At 39.8% G+C, this 14,665-nt stretch overlaps 7 protein-coding genes across 9 annotated transcripts; 2 read left to right on the top strand and 5 right to left on the bottom strand.

Annotated features, from left to right (window-relative positions):
* The first annotated feature begins 8 nt into the window (after nucleotides 1-8).
* On the top strand, nucleotides 9-5,643 carry LOC108613383 (importin-4-like). Of its 3 annotated transcripts, XM_089468508.1 has the most exons (9): nucleotides 9-414; nucleotides 1,090-1,262; nucleotides 1,321-2,039; nucleotides 2,100-2,518; nucleotides 2,597-2,707; nucleotides 3,286-3,395; nucleotides 3,459-4,599; nucleotides 4,664-4,881; nucleotides 4,952-5,643. In XM_089468508.1, exons 1-9 carry the CDS (start codon nucleotides 349-351, stop codon nucleotides 5,376-5,378), a joined length of 3,384 nt encoding a protein of 1,127 aa, XP_089324634.1. In that variant the 5' UTR covers nucleotides 9-348; the 3' UTR covers nucleotides 5,379-5,643. The 3 variants fall into 3 exon arrangements, with proteins under 3 accessions (XP_089324634.1, XP_017862293.1, XP_017862294.1); XM_018006804.2 differs by lacking the exon at nucleotides 2,597-2,707 and having other exon boundaries at nucleotides 11-414; XM_018006805.2 differs by lacking the exon at nucleotides 2,597-2,707 and having other exon boundaries at nucleotides 12-414; nucleotides 2,115-2,518.
* Nucleotides 5,643-6,927, bottom strand: LOC108613389 (ADP-ribose pyrophosphatase). The gene is made up of 2 exons (XM_018006814.2): nucleotides 6,255-6,927; nucleotides 5,643-6,190 (listed from the first exon to the last, which is right to left on the bottom strand). The coding sequence occupies exons 1-2, from the start codon at nucleotides 6,749-6,751 to the stop codon at nucleotides 5,776-5,778; spliced, it is 912 nt and encodes a 303-aa protein (XP_017862303.1). The 5' UTR covers nucleotides 6,752-6,927; the 3' UTR covers nucleotides 5,643-5,775.
* Nucleotides 6,928-7,071: 144 nt separating this feature from the next.
* On the bottom strand, nucleotides 7,072-8,080 carry Prosbeta6 (proteasome beta6 subunit). Its single transcript, XM_018006815.2, has 2 exons — nucleotides 7,853-8,080; nucleotides 7,072-7,787 (listed from the first exon to the last, which is right to left on the bottom strand). The coding sequence occupies exons 1-2, from the start codon at nucleotides 7,939-7,941 to the stop codon at nucleotides 7,169-7,171; spliced, it is 708 nt and encodes a 235-aa protein (XP_017862304.1). The 5' UTR covers nucleotides 7,942-8,080; the 3' UTR covers nucleotides 7,072-7,168.
* Nucleotides 8,081-8,130: 50 nt separating this feature from the next.
* Nucleotides 8,131-9,706, bottom strand: Su(P) (prostaglandin E synthase Su(P)). Its single transcript, XM_018006808.2, has 3 exons — nucleotides 8,819-9,706; nucleotides 8,355-8,761; nucleotides 8,131-8,296 (listed from the first exon to the last, which is right to left on the bottom strand). The coding sequence occupies exons 1-3, from the start codon at nucleotides 9,571-9,573 to the stop codon at nucleotides 8,202-8,204; spliced, it is 1,257 nt and encodes a 418-aa protein (XP_017862297.1). The 5' UTR covers nucleotides 9,574-9,706; the 3' UTR covers nucleotides 8,131-8,201.
* A 105-nt stretch (nucleotides 9,707-9,811) lies between these two features.
* LOC108613393 (protein anon-73B1) lies at nucleotides 9,812-10,352 on the top strand. Its single transcript, XM_018006820.2, has one exon. It carries the CDS (start codon nucleotides 9,991-9,993, stop codon nucleotides 10,258-10,260), a length of 270 nt encoding a protein of 89 aa, XP_017862309.1. The 5' UTR covers nucleotides 9,812-9,990; the 3' UTR covers nucleotides 10,261-10,352.
* On the bottom strand, nucleotides 10,284-11,726 carry LOC149268934 (uncharacterized). The gene has a single exon (XM_089468532.1). It carries the CDS (start codon nucleotides 11,632-11,634, stop codon nucleotides 10,324-10,326), a length of 1,311 nt encoding a protein of 436 aa, XP_089324658.1. The 5' UTR covers nucleotides 11,635-11,726; the 3' UTR covers nucleotides 10,284-10,323.
* A 521-nt stretch (nucleotides 11,727-12,247) lies between these two features.
* Nucleotides 12,248-14,347, bottom strand: Mo25 (calcium binding protein Mo25). The gene has a single exon (XM_018006812.2). The coding sequence runs from the start codon at nucleotides 14,090-14,092 to the stop codon at nucleotides 13,073-13,075; it is 1,020 nt and encodes a 339-aa protein (XP_017862301.1). The 5' UTR covers nucleotides 14,093-14,347; the 3' UTR covers nucleotides 12,248-13,072.
* Nucleotides 14,348-14,665: the final 318 nt, after the last annotated feature.

Here is a 14,665-nt window from a genome sequence, read left to right as displayed (position 1 = left end):
GATATTTCTGAAGTCATATCAAAATTATGTTACGTTAAAAGTTTAATATGATTTTATAAAGAAAGCAAGCTGGTTAAATTTTATGTAATATCCAAATTCGAAAATTTCGTTAAATGTGAAAATCTTCAAACATAAGAAATTGTACTATAATTATTGTATCCCTGCCAGTTTTAAAACGTGGTGTTGGCGTGCTTTACTGCCCTGGTCTACCAGGTCTTTAATTTTTGCAATATCGCCAAAGTGGTTTCGTGTTTGTGCCTCGGCGGCATATAGAAGACGTGCTGTGCTCTTTGGATTATCGCTGTGCGAAACCTATTGATTTAAAATACGACATTAAAGGCATTAAACATGGATATTATCCTAGATGAAATCATTGCTGGATTATTATGTACAGATACTGAACGGATACGTCAGGTAAGCGACCGGCATGTGGATTTTAAATCCTTTCACTTGACAAAAAGCTTACCGACGCTTTAAAACGCGCCCATTTCCCACTTATGAGATGTCTCAATTTAACTTTTGAAATATTTGATATGCGTAATTGATATCGTTTGTATATTATACATTAAATTCCAATTTCTTTATCATTGGCACAATAATTGCCCACACCATGTGCACATTTTATACTAAACAGATACACGCACATTCCTACACAAACATATATGTATGCTTTCATATACCCTATTCGAAAAGTAAAATGGGGCATATTGATTTAGTATACTGTGCTTATGCTTAAGCTTAAGAAGTAAGCCATATACAAATAAACGTTTAATTGTACATATCATAGTTTAGTATGTACATATCAAACATATATATGGTCAGTTCATATATTAAGTGAACAAGTAGCTTAAAACTGAACAAAACTGAAGTTATTTTGTGATTTAGCAAATCTTCAGCTTGGCGGCAGAATTATAAATGTGATAGGGCATTTTATAGTGAATATTATTATTTCCATTATAGCTTTAGTAGAGTTTTCAGAATTCAAAACACGACTTTCCTAAATTTATAAACTCACACACAAATATGTGTGGCTATTAATTTTTGAATAAATTCTAATGTACTTGAAATCTATTTTAATTTTATTGCCAGGCCACCAGTGAGCTGGGTAAGGCTTATGAAAATCCGGAAACCTTAAATGCACTGTGTCAGATCATTGTCTCACAGCGTGAGCCGCAAGTGAGACAATTTGCAGCTGTGCTGCTGAATAAGCGGCTCCAAAAACTGCGTAACTGGCAAATGGTGCCAGCTAACCAGAAGGAAAGGTAACGACAATACACAGCATTATGGGATTATCGTGATTCGAATGGTTTTATATTGCAGCATTAAGACTGGCATGCTTCAAGCATTGATTGCCGAAAAGGAAAAATCTGTAAAGAATGCCATAGCCCAATTTATTGGCTCCTTGGTACGTCACGAAGAGGAGAAAAAGGACTCGTGGTTAGCCGAACTGCTTAATTTCATCTATAGCCGTTGCAATGTGGATGATCCCAAGGAGAGTGAGCTGGGCTCTTCAATATTTGCCACGCTCACCGATGCAGCACCTGATCAATTTGTCTCTCATATGGACTCAATTTGTCAAATGTTTGCCGCTGTTCTTATGTCCGCTGAGGCAAAGGGTAATCTATCCACGCCCACTGTGGCTAATATAACCATGGGCATGAGTTATCTGATGCCATTTGTAAGCGGTCATACAAGCGCTGAACAGACAGTTCTCAAAATACTGCCACTCATCATCAAAACCGTCTTTGCCTTTGCCCAGAAGGGCGATGAGCAGGAGTTCTGCATTGTATTCGATGTCATTGATAGTATTGCCGAGTATGTGCCAAAGCTGCTCAATAACAATGTGAAACACTTAATGGAATTCTGCCTCGAGACGGCAAACAATAAACAAATTGATGACTCGATACGCGTACAGGTGGTTACATTCATTGGACGCGTGGTGCGCATAAAGAAGAAGGCAATTGTCAAACAGAAGTTGCTTGAACCCATTATTGCCGTCATCTTTGAGATGATGTGCTGTGAAACTGAACTCGATGATGGTAAGCAAGAATCCATTAGATTTTAAGGAATATGTATATACTTACGTATATATCAATAAGTGTTATATTTGACAGATGAGTTGTTTACTGGTGAGAGCAGCAACAGTCCGGTGACAGCAGCCACACAAACGCTCGATTTGTTGGCCATTAATTTGTCGCCGGAAAAGTTGATTCCTCCACTGTTGCAATTGCTTGAGCCGGCATTGCAAAGCCCTGATCCTCTGCGACGCCGTGCCGCCTATCTTTGCATCGCTGTTATCGCTGAAGGCTGCTCGGAGGCCATTTGCAATAAGTATTTGGAAGTTATGCTGAACATCGTTAAGAGCGGCATTGCTGACAACTCGCCCATTGTGCGCATTGCTAGCTTCTTTGCTTTGGGTCAATTCTCGGAGCATCTGCAGCCGGAGATATCGAGATTTGCACCTCAGATTTTACCTGTATTATTTGATTTTCTGCAGCAGCTGGTGATTGAGATAAAGGTAAACTGCTTACACGCTACAATTTCATGTCTATTTACATTATAATTATCTTATTTTGTTTGTTCTGCATCAAAAAAGGCTGAGCAAACCAGCAGCGGCAATGAGTCGAATGCCCTGCCCGGCAAAGATACCATTCTGTATATAAATCAACTGCAAATCAAACGCAAATCAGTTCTCTCCAAATACAGGGTGCCATTTTCCTGCTAAATTTGTAGTAGCTATTTTTTCACACATCACTTCTTATTGTATTAATGTTGTTTTCTGCGGTAGCAATCATATATACCCTTGCGGAGGTTATTATAAATGCAATATAGAAGTATAAACCATAACATTCTTCATCCGTCTGTCTGGTTAATGTATTTTATTTTATTTTTTTTTTTTTTTGAGAAAGCTTGCTTGTATACATGCAAGGGTATTGTTTGTTCGGGAAAGCGATAATATTGTATAGTAAATTGTTGTTGCTCTTATTTTATTTCTTGAGTGTGGTTTCCGCAATTTAAGAAAGGAGAAAAATGTTAAACAATTAAATACTTTGCCATTGTTCTGAATTCATTATATGAAATGTGCTCTAAAGATATTATATATATTTAAGTAAAGTAATTTTAAATGATTATTAATTGAAGGAGCATGAGGTATATGGGAATAAAAAACAAGGGGTTAAGGACAGCACAAATTTTGAAGCATGCTCACTCAACACTTATGGCAGCACAAGTAGACTATATAATCGTGCTTATTTTGTAATATATTTTGTTCCAAAAATTTTACAGAGCGGCAATCCGGAACCGAAGCACACGGATCGTATGTTTTATGCGCTGGAAAACTACTGCCAGAATCTAGAGGAGGACATTGTGCCACATTTGCCGCTATTGATGAGTCGGTAAGAAATGACAAATATTCTATTATACTTCTGAATGTCTTAGAAATAGTTATATACTTGCAGTTTATTCGATACTCTGGATACCAACAATTCGATTCATCTTCGTGTGCTGGGACTGTCTGCTGTTTCAGCAACAGCTTTGGCTGCCAGGGAGCACTTGATGCCATATTTTCCAAAAATCGTGGAAATACTGAAAAATTATTTGGTCAAGGAATGTTCCGAAGAGATGAAAGAGTTGCGCAACGAAGCAATTGATACTTTGGCCTCGATTACACGCGTCGTAGGCAAGGATAATTTTATTCCACTGGCCAATGATACAATGGCCTATTGCTTGATGATGTTGGATGATGGGCCAAATGATCCAGATTTTAGACGTGCCATTTACAATTTGATTGGTGCTCTGTCCATCGTTGTTAAAGAGAGTATGTCGACCGTGTTCCCAAAAATTATTGATCGTCTCATTGAATCGGTTATATCGACGGAAGATATGCTTCCCATAAATGATGAGAATGGTGGTAATCGTTTGTTCAATGGTGAAGCGGCCGCTTCTAATATTGACATTGATTTGGATAATACAGACGATGAAGATGACGATGATGAGGAAGCATATCAGGTAGAAAACGATTATGTGTTTGAAAAGGAGGAAGCTATATTAGCGCTTAAAGAATTGGCTATGAACACAGGCAGCGCCTTTGCACCCTATTTGCAGACATCTTTTGAAAATGTCTACAAGGTGATTGAGCACCAACAGGAGAACATCCGCAAGTCCGCCATTGAAGCCATCGCCGCCTTTGTCTCGTCACTCTACAAAATGGGTGATGCCGAGGGTGTCAAGCGCGCTTGCCTAATAATTATGCCAAAATTTGCACATATGATCCGTGAGGATGAGGATCAGGGCGTCGTCATTCATTTACTCGACATGCTAAGCGATATATTCGTTGAGGTGAAGAGCGCTGCGGTACCCACTCAGGAAATCGGTGACATGATATTTGCTTGCATCAAGGATGTTCTAAATAATAAAATGGCTTGTCAGTTCAACGAGCCATCCGGTGGTGGGGATGAGGAGGAAGCTGAAGACAGCGAATTTGATGAACTGCTTATTGAAAACGCGGGTAATCTTTTACCTTCTTTTGGAAAAGCTTTAACTCCTGAAATATTCTCTATGTACTTTGGTCGCGTCTATCAGTACTACTTAAACAAACTGGTTCGTCAGATATTTTGAAATCTGTGTATGTAAAGATTGATTTAACATACTGTTTGCCTTTCAGAACAAGGCCAAGAGAAATGATTTGAGTGAACAGCGCACATTCGTTTATGGTGCATTGGCTGACTCCTTTCAATCGCTGGGTGTCTGTGTGGCCACCTATTTCGATGAGTTGTGCCCCGTTTTTGTAGATGGCGTAAATGATCCGGAGCCAAAAGCTCGTCAGAATTGTTACTTCGGCCTAGGCGAGCTTGTTTTGCACGCGGAAGAGAAGTCCTTTGAGTAAGTTACATAATTGAAGATATGTATTTAGTTATTGATTTCAATACTTCTTTTTTTTTTTTTTTTTTAGATCCTTCCATGTGATTTTACAAGCTCTTTCTGGAGCGATTGCTTCGGAGACAAATGCTCCGGCTCTCGATAATATTTGCGGCGCCGTTTCCCGTATGATCGTGACCAATCACAATATTGTTCCATTGGCGCAAGTTTTGCCCGTTTTACTCTCGCATTTGCCACTACGCGAGGATATGGATGAGAATGATATGGTGCACAAGGCGTTCCGTGTTCTATACATGCACGCACGACCCGCTATTGTCGAATACATTGAGCAAATCCTTAAAATCACCATAGATGTATTATACAAGGACCAAATACCCGAAGGTGAAATCAAAATGAGCTCGCGTGCTTTAATTTTGGAAATACGCGAGCAGTATCCGGACCAATTCAATAACGTGGCCAATTCCAGTCAAGAGGCCTACAATTTCCTTCAATCTCTTTAGACGCGCACAAAAGCGAATTTATCCACCAGCATATGCCGTCAAGCACACACACGGATGTGTGAAGTCTTATTTACATTTTTTAGCTAATTAGGCTACCACGAGGAGCACAAGATGGAATTTTATGAATGCACTCAACGAAAAAAATTATATATGTTAAATTGGTTTCCTAGCGAAATATGCAGCTTTTTTCAAATTGTTAAAACGCAAACGCGTAAATGTATAAATAGTGAATAGTCTGAAATAAATACACAAAAGATAACCATATCCATCTTAAAGTCTTTCAATTAAATAATCTATAAATAATTCACATATATAAATGAATGTAACCTATACTAGCAAATTAATAAGTGCAAAATTCGATATTTAAACAAATGAATACGCTATATTATTTTGTCGCCTACCAATGCGCATTCCGCTTGATAATGACCTCTCTTACAATATCTGCATGGTTGGCGTGTAATTTGAGGTCCCCGTTAATATCTGTCCAGCGCACATTTGTGGCATCGTCACCGGCTTGCAGTTTCAGCTGACCAACTTTGCTGCCGTCGTCGTCGTGGAAGTTCAGTGCTGTTGTCTCCATCCACGAGTTGTCCGTATTGCGAAAGTCATCAACATAGCCGCTGTAGACATGTTCCCCACTCTGCTTGAAGAACTGCTCGACCATGTTGCCTTTATCATCGAAATTGAGCGCCTCTTCGGTGAACTCGCGTTTCAGTGTGACGCTCACATTCTCTCCCGGATCAACCATGCCACCAGGAATTGCCCACATTTTATTGTCTGAGCGCTGTATAGCTACCATCTGGAGTATATTTCTGTATAAAACGTGTGAGCACAGCTTAGAAATGTTTCCGTCGTCCATTCTTCAGTTTTACTTACTTGCCGCTATTCTCATGACTCAGAACCTCACCGTTTTCATCACGTTTCCAGCGCGTGACTATTGGATCGGCCGCATGATTAGGACCCCAGCGTCCTAATAAGCCACGCCCACACAATCCTGTCCGGCCAATAGGATTTTGTGGCAGACCATTTTTTATCTTGTATTCACCGTGGAATGAGACTCGATTTACCAGGCCATCATTCTGATTCCATTTGATTCCAAGTGGCTGCGGCTCATCTGCCCACGTCTGCCCATTAATGTGCGGCGCAGTATAGCAGGTCGGGCAATACGATTCATAGGGAACATTCCAAAAAACCAAATTATCTGGCACCGAGAAACGCGTTACATTACTGCGTGGATATACATTGTTCCGACACATGATGTGTCGAAATATACCAGGCTTCACAATGGATGCTAGCATAGCCTTAGTAGCAAGGATGTGTGAGAATCGCAGACAAATTGATATAGCTATAAGTAAATGCAATCTGCTGGTCATTGGGTTCAGCGAGCGCACACTCAAAGGAAACTGAATAAGAATTTTCAGCTGCTTGTCAGGGTTGTCATGTATTGAAAAAAAAAAAAAAACGAAAAAAACAAATACACAACTGCAAAGTTTACATTTTCTGACTGAAGTCAGAACTTATAAATCGACTTATAAAATACAATGCGATCCAAATTCATTGCAAATTAAAAGCTGTACTGTACCGTATACATAGTTAAGCCACTAACCATAGAACTTCTATGGTTGGTGGTTAAGCGCAGCTTATGTTCATGTTTATGTTTCGCTTTTGTGCAAAGCATATTTAACAAGGCTGCTATTGTAGACTTTAGTTTTATTTATAGAGTTACAACAAATTTAAGTCGAACGTAATATGTGAATGCAGTTCTTTTATTATCCTTGACCTTAGTGTTTTTAATCCTTGCGCAATTGAAGCTCTCGCTTCTCAATGCCATCCGCAGTAATGATATTTATCAGCACCGAGTCTCCAGTATATATATCACGTTCAGCGGCCGAGATGAATGTATCAGAAGCAACTGCAACCGCACGTTCCTTAGTGAGTGGCGGCAGCTGATCAAGGGACAAGTTTTGGTTCTTATAACCGATCTGGTTATCTAGCACTGGCTGCAGCAAGGCTCCAGCAGAGCCGCCAGCACGATAGGTCGCGCGTTCACAATGTCCAATGGGATCATATGAATAGACAGCGCCCTTTCCATCTTTATCCAAACCAGCTAAGATATTAGACACATAGTAAGGGAAGAAGCGACGGTTATACATGACAATGGAAAGCATTTGTGCCACTGCATCAGTCGTCATTGTCTTCAAGTGAGTGTGCTCATACATTTGCATACGAACTTTAACCAGACCCGTCAGAGAAAGGGTATCGCACCAGCAGCCAGTGGAGCCCAAAACTGTTTTTGGTGACATTTCGAAAAGTTTGCTCTGGTCACGAGAGTGGATGCTATACCCACTGCTCAGACGTGTATCTGCGGCAATAACCACGAAGTCATCTCCGGCTATGGCAACAATAGAGCTGACAATTAAAAATATATTTAATGTTGCTGGTGTCTCCACCAATTACGTCTTTTGAGCACTCACCCGCCATTTGACTCGTAGGGAGAAAAATCTACATGCTGCACTCCGGGCACTTTATAATCCGGGAATTGTTCTATGCCAAAACTATTCATATTTTTTTTTTTCTAGCCTTTATTAATTTTTCAAGACGAAAAGCAACCCGAAATGATTTGCAAGTTTCTGTCTAGCGGCGTTTCACTCACTTAGAGATGTGCAAGGAAAATCGACTTATCGATTTTAATAAACCAACGCGGCGTGAATGCCATTTCTAGCTATATATATCGATATTTTTTCTATTTGAATTGATAATAAAATATGGCTTTTATTTCAACAATTTTTAATCTTTGGGCGTAAAAGTTTCACATAATAACTTTTACTGTGCTAATGCTGGCACACCAACTATACGCTCCCTATGCAATTTACCACGATTCTGCTGCACGAGCTCCTTGACATCGTAAAACCATTTACCTGTAATGAAATAAATTTGCATTAAGAATTTTTTATATTTTTTAAAGAGCTTTGTTACCAATGTTTGTATTTTGTAAGCAGTCCTTGAATGTTTGGCAACCTTCCATACTGCTGAGTACGCCAAACACTGAAAGATCCGCAAGACCCGGTTTTTTGCCGCCCATAAACTTAGTATTTTGCTTTTTAAGATCCGCCGTCCACTTGTTTAGAGCGTCATACATATGGGAGCGGACATCATCGGTGAGCTGGTGTCTTCGCTTCAATATCTTAGCTATTACCCACATTGCTGTCGCTCCGCAATAAACCATCAAATCACGCTCCCATTTAGGAAAATGGATATCCCATTCGCCGGCCAATGCGAACCACTCAAAAGTCTCCAGTGCCTCGTCAAAGGTCTGGTAACAATTGGGGGATATAAGATGTACTAGATGATTATCTGCCCAGGTACGCCACTTGCGTTCGGTTCTGCAAAAAGATCCCTATTTATAATAGAGTAATTGGGAGACGCAATTAAAAACTCACTCTTCGATTTCTCTGGTCATATTTTTGGGTGTGCGATCCTGGTACATTAGAAAGTATTTGTTCAATATGTCTTGACGCTTTTTGCCATCATCATCGAAGTAGGAAATCTGTGGATAGAACTGCGCAAGCTCACCCACGTCGATGCGCTTGTCGTGGAGGCTGGAAGCGACAAGGGAAATAATGGCGCTGGAATCCGTCATTTGGACATATTTGCCATCCTGCTGGCGAATCAGTACCATTGGCACCTTCTTAACATCTGACCATCGGATATCCTGTCGAAGAACCGCATCGACTTCCACAACAGAATAGGAGATACCCATGTAATCCAGATACGCACGTACTTTACAACAGAATGGACATGTCTGATATTGAAATAGCACTATGTCTAGGCCGGAGGTGTCGTTGGGATTTATGAAACGCTTTGTGATGCGCACGTCCGCTGGGAAATATTCTATGACTTTCGGTGGCGTTCGCTCGTGCTCTTTGTGCGAATTCTTGTCACATATTCGTGTGTACAGCGTATATGTAGATCCAGCGACAGCGCCAATGCATGCACCCAATAACGTCAACTTAAACGTGCCATTCGGTGACTTTTTAGTTGAGCTTCCACTTTCCACTTCCTTCAAGGCCTTCGAAAAATTGCAGCGAGCAATCGTAAATTCACTTGATTTATTGACTACAAATCGAAGATTTTGACTGTTAAAGGATTGCGAACGGGTGGCGCTAAGTGCGGTTAGTAAGCGAAAACTCAACATAATTATGATATCTACTAAATACTTAAATAATAAAAACGAATTATGCAAAAATCGATTGAATTCATCAACCGCAAACGCAGAAAAATTCTTGCTTCTTTTTCTATTTATGACAGTCAGTCAGCTGTTCTTTGTACTCATCACCCTGTGGACCACATACACAAAACTATAAACAAAATCAACAGATGTTGCAAATAGTTTCCATATATAAAACATTTTGATATTATTAAAGGATTAAGAGAGACCACTATACAAAATAAAGGGAAATATAGAGATAACCAAAATTTGTTAAGCTTATTAAATTGAGCGGCTTTTGGGAAATGTGCGCTTCTTCTTATATTTATGGCAGTAGTCACACAGCTGTTTATGGACTAATCACCCTGTACACCGCATACACAAACTACATTTTGCGAACAAAAAATGACTGCTGACAATATTGGCGTAACTACAGCTACTCTGGACAAATATGGAGAAGAAGACTTTATTGCCGTGCTAGTACGCTATGGGCTCTTTGTGGGAGCCATATTTCAATTCGTTTGCATATCCGCTGCGGTGCTAATGAGTGGCAACGATTCACAGGACACAATTGAGGAAGAGGCACGCCTTATCGATGAGCCAGCGCAAGGCACCGGTAATGCGGCCCGCCGTCTACACAAAATACGGAAGCTTGAGAAAAAAAAGCGACGTTAGGAGCACCTAATTGGGCCGTAATATATTTTTAAAATATTCTTTAATAGTCTTAATTGTGTGTATTTATAATAAAACTAATTTATTTGGATGTACGTAAACCAGCTCGTTATTAGGGAGTTTTAATGCTGTTTCCGGTTTTAAGTCAAAGTAAAGCCCAAGAGTCGCGCCCACACTAATATTTGCTGCCATGATGGGTGAGATTATAACGTTAAATTTTCCTTTATCCTGTTCACCATATTCTGGCTTAACTTGTGCCATTTTCACACCAAAGGATTCGAATAGGTGCAGCACTTGCACGCGTTGTCCTGAGCTTATGCCCAGACGCTGATTTTGAGCCAAGCTGCGGCGATCCATGCACTCCTTCAGCAGCACCCTCTTGTATTCATATAGATATCCACCTTTAATGCAACGCTGTTTCTTTTGGGCAATTTTTGGTGACGTTTGCTCCTTCTCTACCATCCTTCCCAAATTTGCCTCTAAGGAAATGATTGGCGTGCAATCCAAGAGTGAATTATTCATAGTTTCTTGATTAGGTTTTGATGGTGTTACTGTTTCACCAAAGCTATGCGAGAAGACTACGGATGCTTCAGTGGAGCAATTGGATACATCATGCGTTGGCATGGTTTGAGACTGAGATTTAGATGTGATGGAGACCGATAACGGCCGATACCTATTGTGTTCTATTAATCTTAGAGGCTTGGAATCACTATTGTATCTGTTTAGATTTGATAGGCTCATCCGATTCTCCTCCTCTAATTTATCTTTATGGAGCTCATCGCTGCTTGTGTCGGAAATCTGTAACTCAATGGGATTTTCTCTCTTCTGGTGAGAATATTTATAAGACACAATGGATTTCTTTCTTTGCAGATTTACAGATGCCTCTTCGGCTACTGGAGTACAATCCAAGATCGATTTATTTATAGCTTTTTCGTTACGGTTTATTGCTGTTAATGTTTGCCGAAAACTATTGTAGGCAGCACGACATGCTGCTGGGCATATTGATGATGATGGAGTGGAACAGTTGGAAGGATCAAACATATTTGGTGGCTTAGTTTGGGATGGAGATTTGGCTGTTATGGACACTGATAACGGCTGGTAACTATTGTGTTGAACCAGTTTAAGTGAATTGGGATCGGTACTAAATTTCTTAAGATTTGGCAGCCACTTGCGATTTTCCTCTCCTAAGTCATCTTTGTGGAGTTCATCGCTGCTTGTCTCGGAAATGTATATCGCGACGGGTTGTTTTCGCTTCTGTCTTACATATTTCTTAGCCACAAATGATGTATTACTATTCACATTTGACTCGCTGGAGCTGCTGCTGCTGTAGGCTTCTGCGTTTGCTCGACTTGTTAATTTGCGAAATCTCTTATGCATAGTATAAAGCACAATTGGCTAAATATTGATATAGGCGCTGAAATTTGAAGACAGCTGATCTACACCAGGGCTGAACAAAACTTTGCTTGCGATGAAAATATTCAATAATTCCATATTAAATCGATAGTTTTCATAGACAATCCCAAATTTGAGATGGCCTTTAAATATTTATAACTTCCACAACTATTAGCATACGTAGATAAGTAACAGTATCTAGCAGTGTAGCCCGGCCTAACTAGCACATGACACAGTAGCCTTGACCGTCTGTCCCCCTCTTAATTTACCCATTTTCCAATCAGAATGACACAATACATTTTTTGGCTGTTATCTTTAATTTTGGGAATAATATAAATTATAATAATCATATATTTATTACGCTGTTCGTAATGTTGTTGTTTTACTTCCCTTTTTACTATGTACGTATGGATGTTAAGTGTGTGTGTCGGTGTGTGCATTGGAGTGGAGTGTTTTTTGAATGCTGTTTGTTAATTATAACTATAATTATTATGCAGTATTCTGAATGAAGTTTTTACGTGAAATTACAATTGATTTTGTTTTCTTTCATACAAATTTAAAAATAATAAGTTACCGTAATAGTTCATTTCGGCGCACATTTGAAATGTTTAATGTCTAAATTGTAAGTCAAAACTCATATATTATCTTCATTGTCCTGGTTATAACGTTTCAAAAACGCTTCAATTTCAATACAACTATTTAAATAGCAAGAGTTTCACAAAAAAGGAGGAAGTAAAAATAATAAACTGTTTTTACGAAAAGTAGTAGTAACAGTAAATAGGTAGAGGTGTACATACATAGGGTCTATATACGTCTACAAGCGCACGAGGATCTCGAACTGGAACTGGAACAACAACAAACCGAACTCTGAACAATTTTTAAAAGCGAGCTAGACGGAAGCTGGAGTGAATATATTATATTCTCAGTGATGGAAAAAAAATTAAGTTAGTGTATTTTGGTGTGTGTGTATGTATGTGTGAGAGTGTTTCCATTTTTTGTTTTTCATTTTTAGTTAAATTCGCGATATGATGCGGCTGCATTTACTCCTTTACGCTATTACATACAATATATTGTTTTACTTGCTGTTACTACTTATGTATTCTGCTTTATCGTTATTTATCGTTATCATTTTGTTTGCTTTGTCTAAATTATTGTTTAGTTACTCACAAGTGCTGTCGTCATCGGTCATCGGTCATCGTCATCGTCGTTGTCTTCGTCTCTTCTGTGTGTATTGCAATTGCTTATGCATTTGCATTTTGTTATGGATAACCCACGCCCTGCACACACATGCTATATTTATGTTTACGTCCGTTGTCTGTTGTTGTCCTCCTGCTTTCGTCTTCGCTATCGTCATCCTGCCATACAGCCAAGGCCAAAATGTTCTTGTTCTCGTTCTCTTTCGACTTCTCGTTATAGCTGCCCACTAAGCCTCGGGCAGCGGTTTCAGCTCCCTTATCTGCTTAATCAGATAAGCCTTCTCATCGTTAAACTGCTCATCCTCCGATCGATCCGTATGGAAGCTGGTTAAGAAGTCGACCAGTTTCGTTTGATTGCGCAGCAGGATATCCAAAATCGGCTTCGGTTTATTTGGATTCGCGACAAAAACTTTGAAGACATGAAACGCCTCGAATTGTATGTTGCGCGATCTCTCCTTCAGCATGTTCATCATTAGCTTCAGGTTCTCTGGTTCTGATATATATCGCGTCATCACGGTGAAGTTATGTCTATCGAGAAGCAGTTCACCGAGCAGCTTCAGACTCTGGCGTCGTGTCACATAATTCTCAGAGTTCAGCAATCGCTGATAATGCTGAGCGAAGAACTTATCGTAGTTGGCGTCTAGGAATTCGGCACACAAGAGCTTGTGGCGTGTCAGCAGCTCTTTGAACGTGGAGAAGGCATCGGAGGCGATGTCAAACGTTGATACTTCCACATACCGAAAGAACTTGAAAAACTCATCCGAATGCAGCATGATCTTTGCTAGCGCCTCATAGCGGGCGCATTCTCGTAGCATTGTTCCCGAATTGAGGGCTATCTCCGGATGTGCATCCTCATAACCGGCCATCAATGTAAATAGAATTTCTGGCTTCGTGCATATGTATTCCACTGTGGGCGAGCGGGTACCTATCTGACGGCGCAGCACATTATTGAAAATGAGCGCCACATGTTTCTTACCCTCGAAATCGATGCGATGCAAGTTCTGTATTAGCAGTAAGAGTAAGTTACTATTATACAGCTCCTGCGATAGCTGCGCAACTACATAGTCCGCTGGCGGTTCCGCATCGCTGCTGCCGTACAGCATGTTCTTGATCGACACCAGATTTTTGCTAACATCCTCTTGTGCCTTCTCCACTTTGCGGTCCCCTGATTCCAATGCGTTTATTGCCTCCTTCAGCGACTTGACCAATTCAGCTGGCGTTTTCTGTGATTTACCAAAGAGTGGCATTGTAAGAGCTGCTGGTTGCTGTTGCTGCTTCTGCTGGATGAATTTCCTCTTCTTGTTGCTGCTGCTGCTGCTGTTGTTATCGCAATTGGTTTACTGCTAGTCGTTCTGGATTACTGCTGATTTGTTATTCAATTACCGGTTTGCAGACACAAACAATGCTTGGTTATATATCACAGTATAAATAATATTCTATTATTATATATTATTTCGTCTTTTTTCCTCTTTCTCTTCTTCTTTTCTTTATGAAGAAAAAGAACGAATGCCAAAACAGAAATGTTATTTAACATAACATGGGCAACAACATTACCATTTGCGGCACTGTTATGAACACCGAGCGATATTTCATGCCCGCCCAAAGAAATGCCATTATATGTTATTTACCACTATTGTAAAATCAAAATAGAAAAAATTTTGTGATGTAATTCAATGCAAGTATATGAAATGTAAAAATTTATATTCAAATGGCATTGGGAATTCACATTCTTGAATTCAGGAGCAGCAGTAATATTCCAATATGTTTCACTATAGAAAATTTTATCCATCAGAAAGAAACTAGTTCAGTTCTCAACTGGT

Source organism: Drosophila arizonae, chromosome 4 (genome assembly GCF_054131065.1).
Source record: "Drosophila arizonae isolate 15081-1271.41 chromosome 4, UAZ_ARI_1.0, whole genome shotgun sequence".
NCBI classification, from domain to species: Eukaryota; Metazoa; Arthropoda; class Insecta; order Diptera; family Drosophilidae; genus Drosophila; species Drosophila arizonae.
Note: the sequence above shows the minus strand (reverse complement) of the source record. Positions and strands in the feature narration are given on the sequence as shown.